At 41.0% G+C, this 27002-nt stretch overlaps 1 protein-coding gene across 1 annotated transcript in view; it reads right to left on the minus strand.

The window, feature by feature from the left end:
* The window catches only part of NECAB2 (N-terminal EF-hand calcium binding protein 2), a 143937-nt gene that overhangs the window by 99108 nt on the left and 17827 nt on the right, over positions 1–27002 (minus strand). Inside the window, exon 2 of the mRNA XM_069968421.1 lies at positions 24511–24535. Coding sequence (XP_069824522.1) covers positions 24511–24535 — 25 coding nt within the window. The remainder of the gene's footprint in view (positions 1–24510; positions 24536–27002) is intronic.

Below are 27002 nucleotides of genomic sequence, written 5' to 3' on the forward strand. Positions count from 1 at the left end.
ACAATGGGTGATGAATGTAGGATCATTGTGTAATCTTCCATCTATCCTCTATACTGTAGATAGGTGATACATGTTCTTTGGGTGCAAACCCCTATGGCGCTGGACCAATGGAAAAAGTGGCATAATCAATCTTCCCCATTAATGTGCTGCATTGACTTTAGGGGTTCTAGTAAAAAAAGACTTGCCTGATATCCAGTAAAGATTAAAAAATTTCACCCGAATGAGAATCACTGTTGAGTTGTACTGAGCTGCAATACCAGTCACTACCCATGGATATGAATAGCACTGTTTCTGGAATCTCCTAACGTTATGCCCTCTCTAAGACATGGCGGATAACAAGTGGTCGGTGGGAGTCCAATCACTCCATTCACAAGAAATTTCCACCAATTAAAGAAGAGTTTGTGGGTAGGGGACAGCTTATGGAGATGGGAATACCTCTTTAAAAGGTGGGCATGACATTCTTATGGTTGAGATGCATTGTCCATTATCCAGGCTCCGAACAGCATTTAGGCTTAGTGTTCCTTTAATCTCACAAGTGACAGGAGGCAGTAAAGGAGCATTCTCCTAGCATTCTAGGCAGCAGTTGTCTGATGGCAGAACAAGCTCCTGATACCTTAATGAGCTCATTAATTCGGCCGCTGTTTAACTCTTCTTTCCTTTTAATTACTGCACTGGGAAGCGACCCAACATTTCCTTGACTATATCATTGTTACAGAAAGTGGAACCAGGAACCGCAGAGTTTATGCATGGTAACTAGACAGTAAAGGGAGATGTTTTCTGCAAGATATGGTGGCTGACATTCTTAGCGTGACCTGCAATAATTCACAATCTGTGGTTTATAAAAAGCCATGTTATGCAATCCAGATAACAAAAAGCAGGAGGGGCAGATTTCATCAGATCCTCAGCATCACTGGCTCTTGCAATATGTTCCGATTGCTTTGAACATGAAACACTTTAGACATGCATTACGGATTTGCTTTCATGTCAATATAAAAGCATTGAGCTACGGGTATAGCTCAGATTTTCAAATGTGCCCAACTTTCATATAAGGTAAAAAAAAAAAATTCCATTTAGAAAGAAAACTTTTGTAAACTGCTAAATCTTTTGGAATAAAATACTTGCTATACTTTCCGAAAGATCAACCAGTGTAGAAAAATTGGCCATTATATTTCCATCGGTCCCACCTCTGTCACCTCCCCCTCATTAGAGTCTTCCCAGGGCTGTGTAACAAGATTCATCAAACAGGCAACGGGGTGAGCGCGCCTCATTTTATCTTATCTAACTGTAATTGGTGCCCTTCAAAGTTTGAAGATTTTGCCTATTGGGTCAGATCAGCTTTGAATTATTCACAGTGACCTCTGACCTGTGTCCTTTACATGCTGGTATAAAAAAAAAGATCAAGGCAATAATGGTTTTTTTTCTGTTTCTGCTGCAAATGCCAAAGATGTGCAAATATGAATGCAGCAGAGGATTTTATATCTCTCAATAGCTATCTTGAGGTATTCAATCTTAACAGTCTATGCTAACATCGCATTTATCAACACTATTGTTGGAGCTAACTGATTAGAACAGACCTCTAGTATGTGGTAACGTGTGCACATTGCTAACAAGCCATTATGGCACACCTGCTGTGATAAACTCCAAGTTATCGAGAGATAGAATTAAAAGTCATAGTATTAGATTTTCACTTTTATAGGGAAAACATATTCAGCTTTGTTGTGTAAATGTTAAAAGTGCCCTACCCTTTACCCTACTCTAAATAAGTAAAGCTCTGTATAGGGTTTTACTAAGTGGGACCCAAAGTCTTTAAAGATAAAAATGGTGGAAAAGATGAGGTTTCTGCAAACCTTATGAAAAATCCTCCCTGCATTAGTAATTTTATGCCATATAAGCACTTATAACTGCCCCCGCAGTGATCTTATAGGAAGCCCCATCCCTTAGCTGTGCCATCCTGCCTGATGCTCTATAATCTGCTCAAGAATAGTGGCGAACATGACCATGCTCCTTCCTTGCTAGGCATATACAAGCTTAGTGGAGAACTCCAAGCTAGAAGTATGGTCACGTTCTGCTCCATGCTCAGCAGGGTTACAGTAGGGATTGCCATTTTGAGTACAGGAGAGGGCAAAGCAAGGAGGCGGAGCAAGCGGAGCACCCCGGGGGCTGCTAAATTTTGCTATAAAGTGGCCAACCCCTTTAACCTTCAACAAGGTAGTTGGGTTTTCCTGCCTTCCTATGCACTGGAAGTACCTTCTGTTTACTCTGGCTAATACGTAACAATGGACACTGAATGATGAGAAAATCCAAATGCCATTCTGGACGTTAACAGAGAACCAAATCCATAACTGCATTAACAGGTGGATATACAGAGAAACCAAAAAGGGTGGGACTGCCACTGATAAGTCCTTGTGGCCAGAGCATAAAACCTGACAGAACTTGTAAAGGCTGTATTATATGGCCCAACCAAGCGCTGATCTGTTTTTTAATTTCAATATAAGATGGAGAAAACACAAAAAAAAAAAAAAAAAAACATAAAACGCAAACACGATAGAGGGTAACTGATGCAAGAACTAATCCTATTGTTAATGGTGTCATTCCCAACACATGGCAAATCACTTGTCATGCCAGATAAGAGACAGCATATTGCAGCAGTTTTAATGCTATGGTCATATAGTCAATTCCAACACAATCACAGTTAGATATTTTTTTCTGTATGCAGAAAGGAAGTTACACAATAAGGCCATGTTCACATGGCGTAAGACACCGGCTGTTCAGTGACCCGGTCGGGTCACATAACGACCGGTGTCACAGAAGATAATCCCGGCCGCTACTGCATCTTCATTTCTGATGAATTGGGATGCGGGCGCACACAGCGGAGCCGCACACTCCATTATGTGAACTGACAGGTTCTCTGCAGCCACTGTTCAATGAATAGCCGCCCCAGAAAACTGACATGTCACTTTTTCGTGCGCACCTACCATAAATATAACGTGTATGAGGATCTTTAGAATCAAAATCTCTCTTCTTTTTCAGAAGCAAATCCAGGGTCCAGTCCCCAGTTCTCAGCAAGGTCTAGGCTTCTTTTCTCCCAAATAAAAAATAATAATGTGAAAATTATTATAAAAAAAAGTACTTGAGTATAGAAAGGAGAAACCATTAAATTTACCATACATTTTTGGGCCAAGACCAGTTCATGGTGACTCCAGCCCAGTGCATCTCAATTCCAGTCCTCATGGCCCACCAACAGGTCATGCCTTGAGGATATCCCATACAAAGAACAGCTGTGATAATACCTGATGCACCAAGTATAATTATATCACCTGTAAAATACTAAGAAAATCCCTAAAAATATGACCCGTTGATGGGCCATGAAGACTGGGATTGAGAAACATTGCTCTAGCCATTCAGAATGCCTCCCATCACGTTCCAGTCCACACAGACTCCCAGAAGGTTTGGGGAATTTCTCATTTAACAAGACGCTGTGCAATTTCCAGTTCCTGTTGCTTGTGTTTGGCCTTTGTGTGGCACCAACAATGTTTACCATCTAACGGTTATCACAATTATACCTAGATAAGCAAGGAAAACTCAAATTAGATTTTTAGCTAGCTAAAAGATTTTGTGGAAATGCTTCTAGACTCTTGGGCTATGCTCAAACAACATATGTTTTACAAAATTCACAGCCATTGTTGCAATTTGCAACAACGGCCGTGATTTATGCAAAACATATGTTGCATTTGAATGAATGGAATCCAGGCCAGAGCGTATACACAAAGTATACGCTGCTTCATTAAAAACAAAAATCAGAGATAGGACAGAAAAGAAAGCCTTTACCTTTCCCCTTAGAATACTGAAAAATTTCAGCCCATTATTTCCTATTGTCAGATCTGCTGTGGCATCTGTAAAAAGGTAGTCCCTATCTTAAAAGGGTACTCCGCTCAAATTTAACTTTTCATATGTTGCTGCCCAAGGTAAGACTAACAATTCATTCCATGCTTGTTATCTATTCAGTCTCTTTCCCCCAGTTTTATGCTGCTGCTTTCTGCTGAAACCACAAAAAACTGTGTGTGAGCTTTTCTCTCCATCTCCTCCTCCTCCCCCCTCTCTTCCAAGATAGCTGATGTAAACTAGTGGTCTTTTTCTGCTGACAATCTTCTATGTTTCCAACATATGAAAAGTTATGTTACTTAAGATATAGATGTGACTAAATGATTTCTTCAATATAAGTATAAGCAGAAATATGACCTTCCAGTTGCTCCAATAGCTAGTAGCAAGTGGAAGCAAAAATTTCCCAGAAATACTTTAGCAGATTTTCGATTATTTGTCCATGGAATCCTTAAACAGGTACATGTCTTTAAAAAGGTATATATCTTCATAAAATTATGAGCATAGGCAACAATAACACCCCTGAATATTATAAAAATTTGTCTCCACCATCAGCACAATAACACTGGACATGCCGACATGCTTGCTACCATTAACACCTTGTAATTGGTGTAACAGTGGCAGTAGGAGCACACAGGTGATACGAGGTTCACATTTGACAATAACCATGCCTAACCCTGACCTACAAGGACAGCCTTTGCTTCCATCTTGCATTAATGTGAGTCCATGCAATGTTTCTTGTTGCAACCAGAAATAAAGAGATTCTCTAGCTCAAGAGAATTCATGTCTGTAATGTGTACAGATCAAATCAGTGAAGGACAGACAGATGTGAGGGGCTGAAGAAGAGCCATTGGTAGCCTGAAAATGAAGGCCATGATCCCATATTGTCTTAATTTAAACTCACATCGAGACTTGACTGACTTTAAAGGGCTTTCAGTGAAAAAGAATCCCAGCACTCACCAGCATTTCTGTATGGTCATTTATTCATTTACTGCAAAAAACAAGATGGTACAAGGAGGACGTGTTTCTGCTATATTGCCTTCATCAGCTCCTTCATGAAGCTGATTAAGGCAATATAGTCAAAACATGTCCTCCTTCTACCTGCTTGTTCTTTGTACTGAATGAGTAAATAAGCATACAGAAACACTTGTGAGTGCTGGTATTCTTCCTTCCCATTGTCTGAATTCTATTGATACCTTGTGCACCACATCTATACAGAGTGCCATCTTTAAAGGTCTTTCAACTGTTTAGGTGTACTAATAAGTACTTACAAATGGCTTACTCATAGGACAGCTGACATATACTTGTCTAGACCAAAAAGTAAAACTCAAAAAGAAAAAAAAAAAAAAAAAAAAAAAAACTTTCCAGAAACATAATAACATCAATGGGGGAGCAAAATATTTCTAGTTTTAACCCTCAACTTCCTTCCACACACATCCTCTCGATTGTCTTTTTTTTACCCATATTACCTATGTAGGTCAATTATTTTTGCTCGCTCCAAAATTTGTCATCCATATGTGTCCTCTATACAAGAGATAAAGCTCAGAAGCTGCTTTAGGTATGCAAGAGAATGAGAAAGGCAGCTGGAGCTCTCTGCATTCACCAGTGACCTGGGAAATAATTGCTCATTGGGGAAGGAAATTTCTCATTTTCCCAAATCAATGAATGTCTTCCTTCATATAAGTACCATGGATCAGAAAGCAGCACATATAGATCACGATTCCTAATAAGCATTAGACATGTCAGGAAACAGTTTTAGTTGTGAATTTTCTTATTTGTAAGGTAAAAGGTTCTGTAAAAGAATCACATATAAATAAATATAAGGATTGTACAGGATCACATGGTCTGCTGTGCTTGAGATGGCCAGCACTGGAAAATTCATCACTGCCCTTTACAAAAATGTTGATGGTGTAGCAAGAATAGATAGTTGGTGGCCAACCATTACCTGAGGGCAAGCCATAGTCCTTCTCAATGTTAAGGTATAAGCCTTTTTTATAATTATGTAAATGAGGCTCAAAAGCACAAAGGAGCATTCCCTAGCACAGTGACAACCCAGGTCAATACAGCCTATGCTTTCTCATTCAGTGCCTCTGTATCCACCTGCTCAGTAGCGTAATTTGGTGGGGGCAGAGGCGGCGGCCGCTCCCGGGCCCGCACAGGCAGGGGATCTAAATACTACATGGACACATAAATTGGCTGCTCTCATATACCCTGTACACCAGGGTTTTCGGGGCTGATTTCTCCTACATTATTAATCAATTGTCATGTATTGTTTCAGTATGTTGCAGTAGTCTGGCTTTTTTGTAACTCCATGGGACTATTTATTGTTATTACCGAGAATTTGTTCTATACATTTACTCGATTAGTACTGCAGGTATCCCCTTCGGGTGTTGCTAATTTGGTCATTGACCATCAGCTATGGTGTAGTCTTCGTGCTGCCCAATAGATATTAGACAGATAGATATGAGACAGAGATAGAAGAATAGATGGATGGATGGCTAATTAGAAAACAAAAACAGTGTCATAGCTTCCTCTATGTTGTTTGTGGTATTACAACTTGGTTCCATTCTCTTTTAGTGGAACTGAGCTGCACTACCCCATCCAAGCTTTGGAGGAGAGTGGTGCGGTTTCTGGAAAAAGGCAACTATGTTTTTACAATGCTGAGCAACCCCTTTAATTTTTACATGGTTATATATGTGAGATGTAGAAAGTCTTTTCCACTGTTCGCCCTGTTCACTATGAATAATGTAGTAGAATATGTCCTTTATTATTAAGAAAGCATTGTCATCTACTGAGGTTCCCTATGGGTAACATAATTGGTTGGGGGCCCACTGAATCTCACTCGCCCCGCCCCCAGGCTGAACTCCTAACTACACCCCGAAGTGCTTAATTTACATATTAGCAATTCTGGTGGTTTTAGGAATATATGTGTATGTGGACATAGGTCCAAATGAACTGTGGACATGCTGTACTTTTAGAAGGAATGATACATATAACCTTCTTCTAGGGTCTCGCTTTGATGTAAAATTACAGTTCAACAAAATTGTATGAAGGTATCTATCTATCTATAGCAGAGTGGCATTTTAATAATGTGCAAGGTGTCTACTTTCTGAAAATATATGGTTTAGAGGTTAGTAGGTTTGACTCATGCTGCAATTTCAGTTGTATTTGTACATGTCAAAATGTGTGAAAACAGTCCCAAAACACACCTTCTTTTCTGGCGTATAAGACGACTAGGCTATTGAGTTTGGGATATACTCGCCATATGAGACTACCCCTACAAACAAATTAATAAAAAGAATCAGACAGCAGCAAGATTTGAGAGGCGGAGAAAGAGGTACAGTAATACCGAATGGTGAAAAAGGTGTGTTTTTCTGGGCACAGCGCCACTCTACCATATCTCCTTTTTCCATACCACGGACGCCTGCAGCTTGCTCTGTCTTTCATACAGTTTCCGCAGATTCTCCAGTTCGGTTCCGAAGTTTTTCAGCAGCCACTCTATAAGACGACCCCTCGATTTTTGAGAAGATTTTCCTCGGTTAAAAAGTAGTCTTATACGCAGGAAAATACTGCATATATATATGTTGTTAAGGGCATTGCAGCAAACTCAAATTAGCACAACATTGACTTGAGCTTAATGATGATGTGCCGCATGTCACAATGATGAGGTTTGGTAATAGGAGTAGCCATGCTTTATTCTACATATTGCTTTGCATTCATTACTTGCTTGTCACTAAAAGCCTTTGGTGTGCTGTGTTTTTTCTGGAGTAATAGATATTAATTATATTAATTACCATATTGTCACACTTTGGACAGCTCTTCACATATAACAGCAGTGAATTGGCCGCAGAGGACTGAGGACTGGGAATGTGGTCCATTGTTTGCAGTAGCGGTTTTATTGTCATTGTGTAAGCTGGTGGTGGTGGGATTTAGTTCTCATTACCAGCTAATTATAACATGAACATACGCCAGGCAGTGGATATTTTCATAGCTATCTGGGCCATGTGTATCTCTGTCAATGTTCTTTAACAATTCTGAACCAAATATATATTTTAGAGTTAGATCATTTAGGAAATTATGCTACAGCTAGATTAGTGTTCTTACTTCTCCTTATCTTTGATAGAAGCTTTGAAAAGTAAATGGCCCTTGTTATGGGAGTGGGGGTTTATAACTCCTAGGTAGATTTGCCATTCAAAAGGAAAGCCAGATGCCAACCCATATGGAAGCTGTATGAACCATATATTGGTTACAGCAATTTCACAAACAATAGACCTATAAAATGTCCCACAGAACTTTTAGCTAGAACTTCCAATGGACCCACTTACAATTACCCCATTTATTCTAGACCTATACGTATGACACCTGCATTTATCTGTTGGTATTAAAGCGAATGTACCATCAAATACATTCGCTTTAAGTGGTGCACATGAATAGAAAGGCGCGGGAAAGCTGGTGCCGTGGTCCTTTTTTGAACCTTGGCCCGGTTCTCATCCACGGCGCCGGTCTATTACTGAAGCACTGGAGGCAAGCCGGCCCACCCCCAGTGGGAGGAAACCCCCTCCCCTCTGTGACGTGGCTCCGTAAGATTCAATGTAGCCGCGTCAAAGAGGTGCGGGGGGGGGGGGGGGGGGGGTCCTCTCCCTGTGGGGTGGGCCCGACCGCCTCCAGTGCTTATGTAGTGACCTACTATGGGTCCCTAATTCCAGTGCACCTGAGCAAAGTAACTCACTTAGGTTCTCACAGATGAGGATAAGTTATTCACTGTATTTAGTGTTTTTCCCTACTGGGTGCTGCTCTCTGTGTCTAATGTGAAGCATGGCTGAAGGGTTAAAATTTTCTATGTCACTATGCTATGTTTGTCCACTCACTGGTGCAGGTGCTTTTCCCTCCAGTCTTTGTTCTATCCTCTCCTCTCTCTCTCTCTCTCTCTCTCACACTGCACACACAGCCCCGCCAATCACAGTAGACCCCTTAAGGAAGGAGTTAGTTCCTAGTGGGAGGAGGGGAGGAGGTCTCTAGTCAGAGTGTCGTGAGTTGTTGTCGGTGGATGGAGGAACTAGAGAAAGCTACAGCATTTCTTATGTTAGTCACAGCCACAACTATGCAGTGCTAAACAACCCAAGGCGAGAGTCGCCAGAAGAGGATCACATTGTCCACACCAGGAACCTCTCTAAATGCGGAGGGCAGCTACCTTAGCAGTCACAGGTACTGATCACAGTGGAACAAAGTTACCATAGTCTTGGTATTCCACTGCGCATCGCAGGACAACCGGGAAGTCTTGGAAATCTGCTTAACCCATATGAATAGGCATAGGGCTCGTACTACCCTGTCAGGAAGGGTACCCTGCAACTGTTGGGCAGAAGGCAGAGTACACTACTAATTGGACAAGCCCCTTCGGGCACCCCCCTCCTCTATTCTCTCTTCTGTTAAACCTTCTTCTACCAACACCTCAAAGCTACCTCTACTACCAGCACCTCAGTAACTTCAATAATTTTATATTGCACTGAACTGTACTTTGTCAAGTATTCTTGTCATTGCTGAACCCCTTCAGTAAAAGAAGTCCTATTTGCAAGTGTTGGACTATGGCCTATTCTCGCGCACTCAAACCTATCCACACCTACACTTAGGTTAAACCTATCTGCAGACGGGGCGCCAAACTGTGCGGGGTGGGTCCTACACCTCTCCAGGGTACCGTGACTAGTGCCTAAGTTACCGTCGACCAACTCAGCTACCACACCACCGTAAAAGCTGACCTGGCTATTCGGCGTATCCTTGTAATACCTCCCAGGGTACTTGCTGCACTTCAGCCGGGCCGGTGCTCATTAATAAACCGGGAACTGGGGCGCAGTTCGAAAAAGGACCGCGGCACCGGCTTCCCCGCCCCGGTGCCTTTCTATTCATATGCAACATACATATAGGAATTTTACTATTTAGTTGCCTATCTGTACTTTTACTAAATTGTCAGATGGGCAGAAAATTCCAACACCATTGGAACTGGGTTTCCTAAGGCTACTAAGTAATAGTAAAACTATATTTTATATATATATATATATATACACACAACAAAATCGCAATTGAAGACAGCTTCTTTTAGAATATCAAAATAGTTTCTTCTTTTATTTTATTTTAGCCATATGCGTACAAAATATCAGACAACGTTTCGGCCCTTCAAAAATACATACTGAGCCTTTCTCAAGTACATTACAACAATGTGCAAACATAAGTTTTATATATCAAGTGACCAATCACCACCAACATACAATTAAGAAAGTGCCAATCATAGGAGACTAGGGGCGGGGGCATTCATCGGTTAATCAAACCTTCACAGTTATATCCATAACAGTAAATATAAAGTATACATTGTCCCCTCCGGGAACTAACCCGATACACCCTCCGTACTTGAGCTCACACGATCACGGATCCTCTCCGGGTGAGCGGTCATCCGATGAGCGACTCCACTCGTCCTGCCCTGGCTTGTAAACAAAGAGAGAGCGGCTGCGCACACTCAGAGCGGCAATTGGTGTAAGCGTTGCCATGGCTATGATGCTTATGTTCCCATTGGTTCAGGATCGACACGCTTAAAGCGACCATAGACGTAGATGTTACCATGGTTGTGATGCTTGTATCCAGAGTTGACTGCTTCATATATTCACCGTCCATCATCTCAGCCGAATCTATAGGCTTCTACATAGTCCAACACGAACAGCTGGAATTACCGCCTCGGCGGCTTGTCTTTCTCTCTGCTTAATATTCAACGCGGACTCAACCGCTAACGCAGAGATGGTCCAGAATTAGTCCATCCAGCTAGAATAAATCTATACAATCACATCATTTCAGCATCTCCAAATCCATAGAGTATTGCTTTCATGTCGGCATATCGCTTCACTGATACTTTGTCTAGAGATGTCACTCATACCGGTCACAAGGAGTCATTCTGAACAAATCCCATCCGAGCCGATCATATATGTCACTCGCCTCACAGAGTCACATGTAATAGGCTGACTCCTCAGCAACTTTTTAACGTTCCTCTTGGCGAGATGTTACAGCACGGTCAGCAAAAAGTAGCTTATACCTCCTTTTGCGTACTCAGTAGAAGATGTGAGTAGAATAATTGGAGGGGATACATCCTCTGGCTTTTTAAGCACCCCCACGGTAGAGTTAATGAAAAGGAAGTATGAACAGGACTCTAGACGGTTGATTGCATGGGAATTGCATAAAAATACCTTGACTGAATATTTTAAAGCTCAGCGAGTACCACGGGGTATGAGACCAAAACTGCGTCCGAATCTCCTGCCACATAATGAGAGGTTCTGCCAGAGATTTGAGGAGATTACAAATAAATATACCTTTGATATGATCTTACTTAATGTGGAGTTTTTGAAAATCGAAATTGAGGAGTTGGGAATGAAGAACGGGATTTTAGAAGCACAACTAAGATCTTCTCTTTCAGAAACAGACTTTAATTCCTTCCGGGATCGGATGAAAAATGTGTTGGAGCGACATCGCACGGATATTGAAAACACCAAGCGAGATAAGTGGTTCAGAGACTCTGAGGATTATCGCCTGGGCCGAGTATATACATGGTTCCAGGGTCAACAGTCTAATGTTCGGAGGCGGAGACGACAGTATGCAGATCAGTATGGTTATACATCAGCCGAGTCGGATTCGATGGAGGAGGTCCAACTCACCCAGTCGAGCCGCAGGAGGAGGAGAGGTGGCCGGAAACATGGCAGGAGCTCCAAAAAAATCGGGGGAAACCGCGAGGAAAGCCACCCAGTTTCAAGTATCCAACGAGACAACAGATGAAGAAATAGTGGTAAATATATCCTCATGTGAACTAACGCCTATTCAATTGCAGGTCCTACAAAAAGGACTATCATTCAGTCCTACCATGGATGTGGACTGGTTTGGTGTGGACATTGAACTAAACGCATTCTTCAGACGTCTACGATTGAAAGGTTTTTTTTGTGATAAGGACAAATTTATACATACTAATGTGAAGGAAAATGAGTCTAGTATTTTTGAATTGCAGAAATTGGGATTGTCAAATAAGAGCGCATTTCAACCACCTAAAAATAATAACATTATTGAAAGTTATATTGAATTGGTTACTAAAAAAATAGACACCCTAAAAAAACAAAAAGTTACATATAGATCTAATATGAGTAAAGAGGAGAGGAAGTGCCTACATGAATTGAGTAAGATGAAGGAATTAACATTCAAGCCAGCAGACAAAGGGGGTGCCCTTGTGGTTATGAATACTGGTGATTATAAACGAGAAATAGAGAGACAATTAGGGGATGGTGAGGTATACTGTAAATTGGATCATGACCCAAGGTTTGAGCTCACGAGGCAACTACAGGATATAGTGGGCGGGGCCAAAGAGAGTGGTATCATAGATGAGAAACTTGCATCTTTCCTAATTATAGACAACCCTAGAACACCCGTTATATATACATTACCAAAAATCCACAAGAGACTTGTAGACCCCCCAGGTAGGCCCATAATATCGGGTTGTGGCTCATTATGTAGTAACATCTCCATCTTCTTGGATAAGGTATTACATGAAATGGTGTGTAATATGCGCTCTTATATCAAGGATACGACTGAATTTTTGAAAAAACTATCTAGGTTGGAAATTTTGGATGTATCTAATGTAACCTTAGTATCGTTTGATGTATGTTCACTTTACACTTCAATCGTACATGAAAGGGGATTGGATGCAGTGAGTGCGGCGCTCGCCAGCACCGGATGTGATCCATGTGGTGTGCAGTTTGTGTTGGAGCTGCTTGAGTTTGTCCTCCGGAATAACTATTTTTTATTTGAGGACACGTTTTTTTTGCAGCGCCGGGGGACGGCTATGGGGTCCAACATGGCCCCCTCTTATGCCAACTTATATATGGCCGCCCTCGAGGAGGAACACATTTTTGTTTCACCGTATATGGATCACATCCGCTGCTGGTGGCGGTATATCGATGACATATTTGTTGTGTGGGAGGGATCTCCTGAACTATTGGATGAATTATTTGGGTACATTAACCATTTACATGAGGGACTGGCGTTCACCATGGTGGCTTCACGAACTGAGCTTCAGTTCTTGGACACCTTGGTGTACGTCAAGGATGGGAAATTACAGACTGACCTGTTTGTTAAGGATACAGACAGAAACAATCTGACTAGGTATGAGAATAATCATCCTAGACCTATGTTAAGATCACTCCCATGGAGTCAGTTACTGAGAGTGCGCCGCATTACAAGTGAACCTGAGAAATTGCAGAAAAATGTTGACATCATGTGTGACAAATTTTGCAAACGGGGGTATCCTGAGGAATTGTTAACACAACACAAGGAAAGACTGGCCACTGTTGCAAGGGAGGATACCCTGGTCCCAAAGGTGAGAGGTGGGGGCTCAGGACGTATCCCCTTTGTTTCAGTGTACAGCCCCTATAGTGGAAGAATAGCGAACATTTTGAGAAGTGAATGGTCTGTGTTGAGAAAGGGTCTGGGTGAAAAAATACCTGAATTCCTGCAACCCCCCATGATGGCCTATAAGAAAGGTAAAAATATTAAGGACACTCTTGTACATTCCGATGTGGGGAGCAATATGAGGGGAGATACCCAGAAGGTCCTTAGACAGGTAAAAACAGGTAACTTCTCCCTTGCCTACACTGTAGTAACTGCAATTGTTTGGTGAGGGGGGATTCCTTTCAGCATCCACATACAGGAAAGAAATATAAGATCAAAGAAAGGTATACCTGTGAGTCAAAATTTGTAGTATACATGATACAATGCCCCTGTGGGTTAATATACATAGGGGAGACTACCACAGAAGTAAAGATGAGGATGAACAATCACAAAAGTACAATAAGATTGAAAAAGGTGGAACATCCAGTGGCTAAACACTTCGTGGAGTGTGGGCACGCTGTTAGTCAGTTTAAATTTAGGGTGATTGACGGTGTGCCACCTCTACGTAGGGGAGGAGATAGAGAAAAATTGTTAAAACAGAAGGAGATGCGATGGATACACACCCTTAATTGTGTTTGGCCGAGGGGCATGAACTTGGAATACAATTTGGGTGTATTTACGGAATAAATATTCTACTCACATTTTTAGTGCTCATATTGTTTTTAAATAAGTGTCACCATTTTTATATTTATGTGTCTATGTTTATGTTTTAGGGTCCCACCGGTAACTTGAGCGACAGGGCTGGAGTTCTTTTGAAGGGAGGATCGGTCGTTTGGATGAGTCTCTGTAGAATCCTGTGTATGGCTTTGTGACATTAGGGTAGATGAGCTGCGCACTGTTCAGATTGGAGGATGCGGTTCCCTTTCGGGAGAAGACTGGAGGTATAAGCTACTTTTTGCTGACCGTGCTGTAACATCTTGCCAAGAGGAACGTTGAAAAGTTGCTGAGGAGTCAGCCTATTACATGTGACTCTGTGAGGCGAGTGACATATATGATCGGCTCGGATGGGATTTGTTCAGAATGACTCCTGTGACCGGTATGAGTGACATCTCTAGACAAAGTATCAGTGAAGCGATATGCCGACATGAAAGCAATACTCTATGGATTTGGAGATGCTGAAATGATGTGATTGTATAGATTTATTCTAGCTGGATGGACTAATTCTGGACCATCTCTGCGTTAGCGGTTGAGTCCGCGTTGAATATTAAGCAGAGAGAAAGACAAGCCGCCGAGGCGGTAATTCCAGCTGTTCGTGTTGGACTATGTAGAAGCCTATAGATTCGGCTGAGATGATGGACGGTGAATATATGAAGCAGTCAACTCTGGATACAAGCATCACAACCATGGTAACATCTACGTCTATGGTCGCTTTAAGCGTGTCGATCCTGAACCAATGGGAACATAAGCATCATAGCCATGGCAACGCTTACACCAATTGCCGCTCTGAGTGTGCGCAGCCGCTCTCTCTTTGTTTACAAGCCAGGGCAGGACGAGTGGAGTCGCTCATCAGATGACCGCTCACCCGGAGAGGATCCGTGATCGTGTGAGCTCAAGTACGGAGGGTGTATCGGGTTAGTTCCCGGAGGGGACAATGTATACTTTATATTTACTGTTATGGATATAACTGTGAAGGTTTGATTAACCGATGAATGCCCCCGCCCCTAGTCTCCTATGATTAGCACTTTCTTAATTGTATGTTGGTGGTGATTGGTCACTTGATATATAAAACTTCTGTTTGCACATTGTTGTAATGTACTTGAGAAAGGCTCAGTATGTATTTTTGAAGGGCCGAAACGTTGTCTGATATTTTGTACGCATATGGCTAAAATAAAATAAAAGAAGAAACTATTTTGATATTCTAAAAGACGCTGTCTTCAATTGCGATTTTGTTGTGGATAAAGTACTGGGAACGAGCCAACCTGGTGGAGGACTGTGCGTCTATATGGGAATACCGCTGCTTTCACCTGGGAGGAATTACGGATCTATATATATATATATATATATATATATATATATATATATATATATATATATATATGAGAGAGAGAGAGAGATTTTAGACTATCATATGATGGTTGCACCTACTGTGGTGCCCATGGCCGCTGTAATTTTCTCTATCTAGCAAATTCTTCCATAATACCATGCTTAAATGTAAACTAATAGTGTGGTATTGGGTTACACCACCCAGCCATAGATATTGTAGTAAGAAGCACATACAAAAATCACCAAACTGTTTTCTCTGATATGACAAAAGCAAAATCTTGTTTATGACACAGTAATGGACTACCATCCCCGAAGATAAAGGTTTTAATTTACTAGGTGCCTGGGGATATTCGTTCACAAGGAATTCTACCCACAAGGCCTGGGGCATGCGAGTCCATGTGACACCATTGGCTTAATGAGCTCCCAGGGGTATCTCCACCGTCTCATAAGACTCAAAAACAAAACCATAAAGTTAAGCAGCAGCCGTCGACTTCACTGTGATTACATGGCAATGTAGTTCAGATTAAAGAGGACCTGTCAGCAAGGAAATAGTGGTATAAGTAAGTACATGGGTAGATAAGGCATCAGGATCGCATGCATGCCTATTTTATTTAAATAGTCCTCTCCATCAGTGAGATATATCTTTTTGTTATTATGCAAATAAGGCTCAAGTGCTCAAGGGGCATTACACAGCACAGCAAGAGCCAAGGTAAATTCAGCCAATATATTCTTTAGTGGCTGCAACAGGGCAGGTAGATAAAGAGGACGTGGGCTGGACTTATCTGGGCTTCTGCTGTGCTGGGGAACACCCACTAGGCACTTGAGCCTCATTTCCATAATAACCAAAAGGCCAATATTTCACCAATGCAGAGGAATATTGAGATAAAATGGTATGCCTGTAATGTTGACCCCCTACTCACCATGAACATATTTACACCCATAACAAACACCTATATTCCTAGAAAATTGTATAAATAAACAGCCTATATTTTAATGATACTCAGTACCAATTCAATCAATAAACACCAATAAATATACTGTGTATCCAATCCAGTATCTATAAAAGTCACTCACAAATGAAATTTTCAAATAACACAATTTTATTTATTCCATCACAAAAGAACAACAATTAAAATACAAGACCTTGGAGGTGGGAGACCCCACTACTGGGACTATCGTAACTGTATATAAATCAGGGAGAAGAAGGTGGGAGGCCAGCGGAGTGGGACAACATACGTTTGGGGTAACTTGGTGACATGGGCAATACTATATTCTGTATTCTTTTTTCTGTTCAGCGTATTAAGGCAATATAGCACTGGCACTTTATTTAAAACATGCACTTATGCTGAATGGGCCTAGTATGAGGTTTACAAATATGCACATGCACTTTGGATTTATATACAGTTAAGATAGTCCCAGTAGTGGGGTCTCCCAGCTCCAAGGTCTTGTATTTTAATTGTTGTTCTTTTGTGATGGAATAAATAAAATTGTGTTATTTGAAAATTTCATTTGTGAGTGACTTTTATAGATATTTACACCCATGTTTTACTGATGACAGATACACGTTAAAGCCATATAGACACAGGAGTAGAGCCCTGTACCCTGGGGTCTCACTTCCTTCTAACCTGATTTATAATGCCTGTTGTCATAAAAAAAATCTATAGCAATAAAAGTGCTAAAACTGATTATAAGAAGTGGGGTGGGAACTTCACTGTGATAGGCACAATCATAACTCCTATACACAACCTAGGCATCTTCTCTTCCATCCTCGGCCCGGTGCAGACTCCCGATTCCTCACATAGGAGAGTGGCACTACAGCCCTTAGTGCTCTGATCCACAGAGCCCACCCAATACCTTCTTGAATATTGAGGTGGCACTCTGCTGGATAAATATTCATAAGGGAGGGTGGGATTGCAGGGCAGATCAGTGCACTGATGCCTCAAAACTGATGACAGATTAATTTTTTAAAACTAGTCAACTGGAACTTTATAGCTATGAGCAATAATAGGCTCAACTGGATTTCATAAAAAATTACCTTCCATTTCACAATTTTACTCAAGGCCTTAATAACATTTTAAATTAAGCTCAGGCCAACATCTATAAAAAAAAAAAAAAGTATTCAACTATTCAGAAAAAAACTCCCTGTCGAGGAAACCTCTAGGGAGCCGTGACTGAAGGACTGCTCTTCCCTTGGGCTTAGAAGGTAAATGCTAAACTGTAACAACTCTTCAAACAGTGTAAAAAGCCAACTATAATATCAAATATTACACAGTGGAAGCTTGTTTCTGTTGGGAAAATTGACAGTGAGATGGAAAGTTATATTTCGCCATAAACCCCACAGCAAAACCTTTTTCACACAGACTCATATTTGTAAAATGGGGATACTTAGCCTAAACCCATCCAATAAAATAAATACAGAAACCAACTAACTTGTCCCCTTTGATTTGTACAGTGAAGGCTTACAATAGAAGTCCAGCGAAAATTTTAAAGTAATGTATTGCCCCCCCCCCCCCCAAGGTTATACAAATAACCAATATACACTTATTACGGGAAATGCACATAAAGCGCTTTTTTCCCTGCACTTACTACTCCATCAAGGCTTCACTTCTTGATAAAATAGTGATGTCACGACCCGACTCCCAGAGCTGTGCGGGCTGTGGCTGCTGGAGAGGATGATGACAGGGGGACACTGAGGGACACAGGGCACTGGAGGGACACTGAGCATCCCTCTGCCATCATCCTCTCCAGCAGCCACAGCCTGCACAGCTCTGGGAGTCGGGTTGTGACATCACCATGTTATCCAGGAAGGAAGCCTTCATGCAGTAGTAAGTGCAGGGGAAAAAGCTCTTTATAAGCATTTCCCATAATAAGTGTATATTTGTAATTTTTGGAGGGCAGTACAATACTTTAATAAAAATTTTCGCGGACTTCTCCTTTAAGTAGTTGGTCCTATACTTATATGTGTGGAACATTGCACCTGCAAAGTTATGTCAAATTCTTTATTTCCTAACCCAGATTAGGCAGGAATTTTTTAACACCCTATCAAACTATCACTGCATTAAAGCAATCTTTGTACAAGTACTTGCCAAAGTGTAAGATTAGCCATATAACTGATAATTATATCTGCCATCTTGTAAAGTACATATATAAAACTATATTTTCCATAGCCTCTGATGTCTAAATGAAACACCATGCTTAAAATACATTCTGTAGAATAGGGCTCACCGAGAAATGAAGCGTGATTACAAATTGTCTTCTTCCAATCCCATGAACACAGATGTCAAGTGAGACTCAGTCGTCTGTTACACCAAGCACTAAACAAGTTATATCCGGATTGTTAAAATATGTTCAGTTTCTTAGTAATGGGCTGTCACTGCCCACAACGTAAACCATTCTGACATCTCTTTTTAGCCAGACTGAGAAAATAGTTAATGTCTATCAATGTCTACAGTGGAGGATTTCTTCTTAAAAGGGGTGTCCCGGGAAGCGAAAGATTTTTGCCAATTAAAGGGAAACTAACAGATAATTAGAAGACTCCAACCTGCTGTTATGTTCTAATAGGGCACAGGACGCTGAGGATGAAGGTGATTTTCTTACCTTTATTCTTAGTGCCGTTGTAGGGAAGTCCTGCATTTTATTTATATGAAAATTAGGTGTTTTTATGCATGAGGCAGGACTACAGTTCTCACTGCACTTATCTGCCCCATCGGTGCACCCCTCCTGATAAATAAATACTTTTCCGGCAAAGTGCAAAGTGCCACCTCAATAATTATAAGGCGGCACAGGTAGGCTGGGCAGATCAATGCACTAAGGGCTGTAGTACTGCCCCAAAATGCACAGAACCACAAAATTACATATTTTTAAAATGCAGAATTTTACAAAAATGACACTGAGGATGAATGGAAGAAAATTACCTATCCCTATGGCAATATAGCAGCGGGTTAGAGTCTTTTAACCTGTTGTTAGTTTTCCTTTAATGTATTGGCCATAGCTGAGACCTTTTTTAAACACATTTCTATTTATCTGTATTTCAGCCCTTTCTTAAAGAGGCACTCCAGCCAAAGTAAAAAAAAAATCTACTTTAGTAAAGCTCCTGACTTCCTGATTTGACACAGCATCACTGGAAGTGTCCACTCAGCCAGTCAGTGACTAAAGTGGTGTCCTGCCTGAGTCACTGATTGGCCGACTGGGCATTTCTGAGTGAGGCTGTGGTGCCACCAGACCGGGAGCCCGGCAGGGGACAGTTAGCAGTGACATTGCACTGCAGGGACACGGGAATAGATAAGTAGTACTTTTCAGAAACTCTGCTCTGCCACCATTCTCTTTGACTACTGACCCTGCACCCCTGCAGTCATCTCACTCCCCCCTTCCATTGAATAAACAAGCGGCACCCTTGCCCTCTGCTCTGGAGGTTGGCTTGATAATGTCAACTCCTAATACCTTCCTCTGAACTAATGCCAGCCAATAAAACATCAAGCCAACCCCCAGGGCAGAGTAGAATGGTGTCGCCCATTTACACGTTTCATGGTGGACTTCAGGAGTTACTGATATTGCTTTTGTTGAATTTAATATTCAATATGGACACCCCTATGGCACCCCTATTGTTCATTAGCTGTACCCACCAGCCAAATCTATTTCCAATCACTGAAACTGGTATGTTTAATGTTCATTTTAGCATCGGTTACAATCCATTCTTAGTATAAACTGGTCTACAAAAATATACAAGTGACTGTAACCTTACAATAATACATTACAGAGTTAAAAAAAAAAAACAGCTGAAAATAGAACACTAAGATGCTCTATAGATTGTCACCGCAGGTGAAGCTTTTTATTTTTTTTTTAGCAATCAATAATGTTTTAGGGAATACAATTATTTAGTAAGAAGTTTAAGAAGAAATCTATATAAAGAGCAAGACTGGCCTCGACAGCTAAGAAGCGGTCACTCAAGATACTGTATATGGAGCGCTCGGCATGTACTGTACAGACCACACAGTGTTAGTGGGTATTAACCAACTCTATTATTAGTTGTTTCCATTTATTATGAACATTTAGCGCACACACATAATGCAGAATTACAGTAAGACTGCACGGCACAGTTGGATGTTCAACACAATTAACCAGCCGGGGGTCCCTGGTAATCAGAGTGATCTACAAATAGAGCAAGTTGTAAAATTTGTACAGTATATACCAATGGAAGTATAATGGGTTTCAACCACTTAAACCGTATGTATACATCAATCAATCAACCAACCAACCAACCATAACATTAAAACCATGTACCCAGTATTGTGTACCCCCACTCCATCAAAATACAACTCTGACCTATTATGCATAAACTCCAGAAGACACCTGTCGAGGTGTTTTCTTCATGAATTAGACTTGTTTTTTTTTTATAAGCCATTCCTAGACAAGTTTGGCAGTGTGTCAGTACATATTATCCTGCTGAAATATGTCACTGCTATTAGGGAATACCACTGTCATCAAGAAAGTTAAGGTAGGTGCTATCAAAGTAACAGCCACATGAATGCCAGAACCTATGTTTTTTCAATAGAACATTGGCCAGGTCATCGGGCTCCCTTTTCATGTAGTGTATCCTGGTATCACCTTCTACATGAGTAAAGAACATTAGAAATACACCTAGAAGTCCACATGATGCAAGAGAAAAATGTCCTTCATTAGACTAAGCCACTTGGTCTATGCAGTCGCAGCTGGTATATTCCGCAAGCTGCACAGTAGCTCTATACTGTGCTGCTGGGAACCATATCAGCAAAATCGTACTGATTGGTTCCCTGTAAATGGGTTTTCCAACAAGCGACCCTTTTCCCCTTTTCCAGGATAGTTGATAGCTTCTGATTGCACCAGAACACGAATCTCTCATTCCCCATTATAATGAAGCATCAGTTGGCATGTATGCTGCTGACACAACTTATCTTGGTAATATCCACAATTTATTTTTGTAATATCCAGAGATCAATCTATCTGTATGATCAAGATATGTTGATAAGATGCATCAGAAAATGCAGAAGCTTGTGCAGGCATCTGTACGCTGTAGACAGGTATTAGGAGTCTGCATTCATATTAATGTGTTTCGGAGTGAATACTTGTGCTCCTCCATACTTGAATCAGGAATGGTGTGGGCAATGTGATGAGAATTACAGAACTATCATACATCTGAATGCAACTCTCCATTAATGCTAATGATATTCTACAGGGCTCAAGAATAGAAATTGGTTTCAAATCAAATGTTTAAAATACAAAAGCAAATTCACCTGAAGTTCTACATGTTCTTTTCATAGTCAGGGGAATGCTGAGAGTGGATGCATCGGTAATGATGGAAAGGAAAAAAGCATTGTCCTAGTCACTACGGATAGTGGTGCCAAGGCCGGCAAATATACTTACTGCCTTATTAAAGTACAATGAACAAAGAGTAATGGCTGTATAGAACAGTCAGTATTTTTTCATACTCTCTAATTTAATCATTCAGGCTGGGTTCACACTATGTATATTTGAGGCTGTATTTGTGAGGCTGTATAGCAACCAAAACCAGGAGTGGATTGAAAACACAGAAAGGCTCTGTTCACACAATGTTGAAATTGAGTGGATGGCCGCCATTTAATGGCAAATATTTGCTGTTATTTTAAAACAACGGCTGTGGTATTGAAATAATGGCCGTTATTTACTGTTATATGGCGGCCATCCACTCAATTTCAACATTGTGTGAACAGATCCTTTCTGTGTTTTCAATCCACTCCTGGGTTTGGTTGCTATGAGGACCTGACATGAGGACCAAATACAGCCTCAAATATACATAGTGTGAACCCAGCCTTAGGGTGTATTGGGTTAAGAAATCAAGGACTTCCAACCTTATGTTTACATAAGAGGGTTGCATGATTCATAAATCCCAGCCCATCCTTTCACAGACCACACTGAGTGATTGTTACATTGGAGAACACTTATAAGGCTATGGCTACACACAGGGGCGGATTAACTTTACCCTAGGCCCTGGGCTGTTCACCAAGCCTGGGCCCCCCACCACACTGTAACTATGGCAGAATTAGCGTGATGTTCATAGTACAGGACAGATAATGTCATGATGCCCTGATTTGTGCAAAACTGCTGTGAAAAAGCAGCAATTTTTTTTTGCAAATCATGGAAGAACTGTAGCCAGGAGACAATATATCGCTGAAACTGTATCACTGTATTTTTGGGTGGCCATGGCCCCCAGGAGCTCAGGGCTCCAGACTACCACCAAAAACGGACCTATTATAATCCACTACTGGCTACACAACAATTTATGGAAAAGTCACAAGAAGCCACCATGTTGTTAATGGACCGGTATTTCTCTATGGAGGTGCTCCTTATTGTAGATTTTAAGCGAGAAACAGGAAGGACAAGAAGCCACAAAAGGAGGATTTACTAAGACTAGTGTTTCATTTCACTTATGTATAAGTATGCATCATCTAAGCTGTGAGGAGTGTACACCTTTCCATAAGAGTATAATCAACTGAATCTGGCTGATCATCTGCCGCTGATCAAGTTGCTGGTGAAATTGTTCATACAAACAATCCTATGTTGTCAGGGCCGATTCTAGCTTTTCTGCTGCCTGAGGTGAAAATTTAAATGGCGCCCCTCTCCCTCTGTTTTTCAGTTCACAGCAGCTTCTGTTTGGGCATTAATCTGTAGTTGATTAGACTTTTTCCCATGTAAACAGGAATAGGATAACTATCATAAAGTTATCCAGAATTCAGCTGCTTTCTTGCAAAAACAGTGGCACCCCTGTACCCAGATTGTGTGTGGTATAAGAGTGCAGCTCCATTCATTTCAATAGAACTTACGGAAATGTAGAAGCACCACACACTATGACCACTGAATATAATACCACACACTGCAACTCCTGGATATTATGCTGCCACACATGGTCCCCCCTGAATAGTGCCACATGCTGTACCCCCTAGATACGCTGCACACACACAGGTCCTGAACTTTATTATTCTAAGCGCAGGGGTGGCTTGGGCAGGGAGGAAGGAGAGCACATAATATATAGATAGGGAGGCTGCCCTCCGCTGCACACACCAGAGAACACTGAGTGAGTTGGTTTTAATGACTTCACTAAAATGTCAGGCCCAGTTGCCGTCCCCTCAGACACCTGAAAATCTGCCGCCTGAGGCCAAGTGCTCACTTGGCCTCATGGCAGAAGCAGCCCTGTATGTTGTAGCTGATCTAAGTCTTATTTGTATAGCCAGCTTAAGTTTGTAAAGGCAGTCTGAGAAAAGCATCCAATTCTGGGATAACCCATTTCATTTTAACTTCTTTATAGCAAATACATCCTTGAAGATTAGCTAATTCTTGAGCACTCTTCCCAAGATTTAAGGAATTAGGGTGGACTTTAACATGAGTTCGCTTTTTAGACCTACTCTTAGTTTACACTACATTTTTAAATCTGCTTCACTGTTTAATCCGTTACTATTATGATCTGTTTTAGTACTTTTTAAAAAAATATAATGTGAGTCAACAGAGAATGGTTTCTGCAGTATGACATACCGCAACCTTTGTTTTTACCATCCGGTTTGAATCCTTTTTTTCCTTCAAATGAATACTGTGGGGGAGATTTATCAAAGGGTGTAAAATTTAAACTGCTGCTGCGTGTCGCTCAGTGTAATAGGAACAGTGGCATCAGACCGCTGCTGACTACGATGGGAAGCCAGGACGATCTAAGGATCATCCAGGCAGCTCCTCCGGCTGTTCTCCGGCAGAGAGCGGGGAATGAAGGGTAAGCGATCGCTTACCTAACAGGTTTGTGCTCACTTCCCCCTTAGTGTTGTGCCCTGTAATATGGCCTATCGTAATAAAAAGTTTGTCTTGGGTAATCTACTGGTAATGAATGTAACAGAAGTAGGTGGTAAAATAATGCAGGGGTGCACCATGGAGGGATGTTCTCCATCTTCTCATCTGATACGAGTAAGATGGCAATCATAGGCAATTTCATTCACATATCTCCAGAAAACTACACACCACCACGCCAATCCATCAGTATTGGTAAGACATTAATGGGAATCAATGTGCTTCCTTAGTTGCAATGTACTTTACACTTGTAAATGCAAAGTTTTAAGAATAAAACCAAGACTAATTCAATCAAGAAGAAACTCTGTTAAAACTTATATAGAAAACAAAAGTTTTACTTACCGTTCTTATCAGCTCTACGGAAGATCTGGAAAGAAGCAGAAGATATGTACATTAAATTCAAGAAAACAATGAAGTTGCTTTTAGGCATTTAGGTATATTATTACATATTAGACTGTGTCTATGTTCCCACTACGTGATTTTTCATCCGTCAAAAAGACGTCGGATATTTGCTAATGACGGCTGCCTATAATGATCGTGATTAGTATAGACGGCTGTCATTAGCAAATATTGGATGTCTTTTTGACGGACGAAAAATCACGTAGCCTATAGCTGACACAAAAGGATGAGGCAGATTTACTAAGAAAAATGTATCAGAATTTATCCAACTGAATGGATCCAAATGTGCTAAAAAAAGCTGCCATACTGTACAAAATAACGGCCGCTGATTTTAAAATAATAATTTATGATCGTTTTTAATGGCCTCCCTTATTAATCGCCTTCCTTATTAAACAACAGACGTTATTTTGTCTAAACAAAGATGTTCACAACTCGAAATGGGGACATGATTGTGTCATCTATTACCACTAATCTAATTTTAGGCTAATCTAGTTTTAGGATATGTTCACACATAGTATTTCCGTCAGTCTTTTTTCAACCAAAATCAGGAGTGGAATGGACAGGGCAAAATTAATGGAAAGACTTGCAGAGTTTCTATGTTTTCAACCCACTCCTGCTTTTGGTTGAAGAAAGACTGAACAAGAGACTGACAGAAATGCTATTTGTGAACATAGCCTAATGCTGTATAATGCTTCCCGGCCCTGAACCACTGGCACCATGTTGCAGAGCTGCTCACGCCGTGCCTGTCTCCTAATGCCAGTATTTAGAAGAAAAAAAATTTATCAATGTGGCGCGGTGGGGCAGGCAGTCAAACTGGCGTGACCTAGAACATCAGTGCCTTAGGCCTGCGGCACCTCTCTCCCCGTTTCCATCCAGCCCATGGGCATTCTGAAAGTGAAAGCAGGTGAGAGAGGCACCTAGGGCACTGATACGCCAGGCCACGCCAGTTTTTCTGCGGACCCCACCATGCCGCATTTATAAAAGTTGTTTTTTCTTCTAAATACTGGCAGCGGGAGACAGGCTGACCCCTGCGGCAAGGTGCCAGTACAGGGTCGCTTTAGGACACTTTTTATAATACCTCCCCCAAAATATTCTATACAACTGCATAGCAAATAAAGGCAGGATTCTAGGCTTAGTGTCTACCCATCTGTGTAGTAGGAAAGGTAGACATCTAATATGTATCTGAACTAATAGAACACTGACTGCATATCTGTGGTTTTAAATTGCTCAGGCAAGTCTTATCTTAAATAGCTTGGGATTTAGTATTAGTAACAACTACTAACCACAACGCTGAATGAGAGGATATTTCTTCAGGTCAGCATCTGCTAATATACTCTCCTAGGATCTACTCCTTGAAGACTTCATGGGCATATACAGAGTAATGTTTGGTGCAATGTAACTGCTAAAAAATTTTCCTACTGATATTTAGCAATATGCCAACTTTATGCCACTTGATATTGAACATTTTTACTAAATTCATGTGGTCGATAAGTTTGGATTTTAATGTTAATCTGTTTTTTTTTCTTGTCTCACCAGCAGCACAACATATGAGATGAAGGGGTTATCTTGGATTTAAAATAAACATAGCTACTTTCTTGCAGAAACAGCACCATTCCTCTCCTCAGGTTGTGTATGGTTTTACAATTCAACCCCATTCACTTCAATGGAACTGAGATGTTCTTGTCAGCATGGATAACCCCTTTAATTCTCTGTAGGTAGACATTTTATTAGATGGCACTATATAAAGCCTTTGTGTATTTCAATCTTTATTATCACCTACTAGACTTACAACATAATGGGGAGCTATATCCTGCTGGCAGGACTAAGGGGAAAAAATCCAAACTACCCTTATGTCTCTCAGCAGCACAACATGTGGGAGATGTGGCAAATAAAGTCAGGCTGGAGATAAAGCTCAATCCACCAGTAGAGGACTGTCCTTCCAATATAGGAATCCCCTACTGGTACAAAACTACACACAATTATATTCACAATGAATGGAAAAATTCCCAATGAATTCTCTCAATTCATGGAGGCTGGAAGGCATCACCCATGAAGTCTACTAATGTCTACTAGTCTAGATATAGTCTAGCTGGGAGTAACCTGTTACAATATCGGCGAGGAAGCATATCATATGTACAACCTACAGATGCACCAGTAGATATGGAGGTCCTCAAATGTCCCAAATGTAATCTACCATATAGATGATTTTTTTTTTTTATCGGTCACAGTTACTGATTATTAAAAAAAAAAAAAAAAAAAAAAGAGAAGGTGCGCTGTAGTTTAGTATTGGAGACACACATTCGCTTTTATTAAAAAAAAAAAAAAAAAAAAAAAAAAAAAAAAAAGTATCTCCTGGTTGATTTCTTCCACCATTCTATATTTCTACCACTTCTAAAATTGTATTGATCCAATCAGCTTACGAACAAGCATTTTCT

The sequence above is a fragment of the Dendropsophus ebraccatus genome, chromosome 4 (genome assembly GCF_027789765.1).
Source record: "Dendropsophus ebraccatus isolate aDenEbr1 chromosome 4, aDenEbr1.pat, whole genome shotgun sequence".
NCBI lineage: Eukaryota > Metazoa > Chordata > Amphibia > Anura > Hylidae > Dendropsophus > Dendropsophus ebraccatus.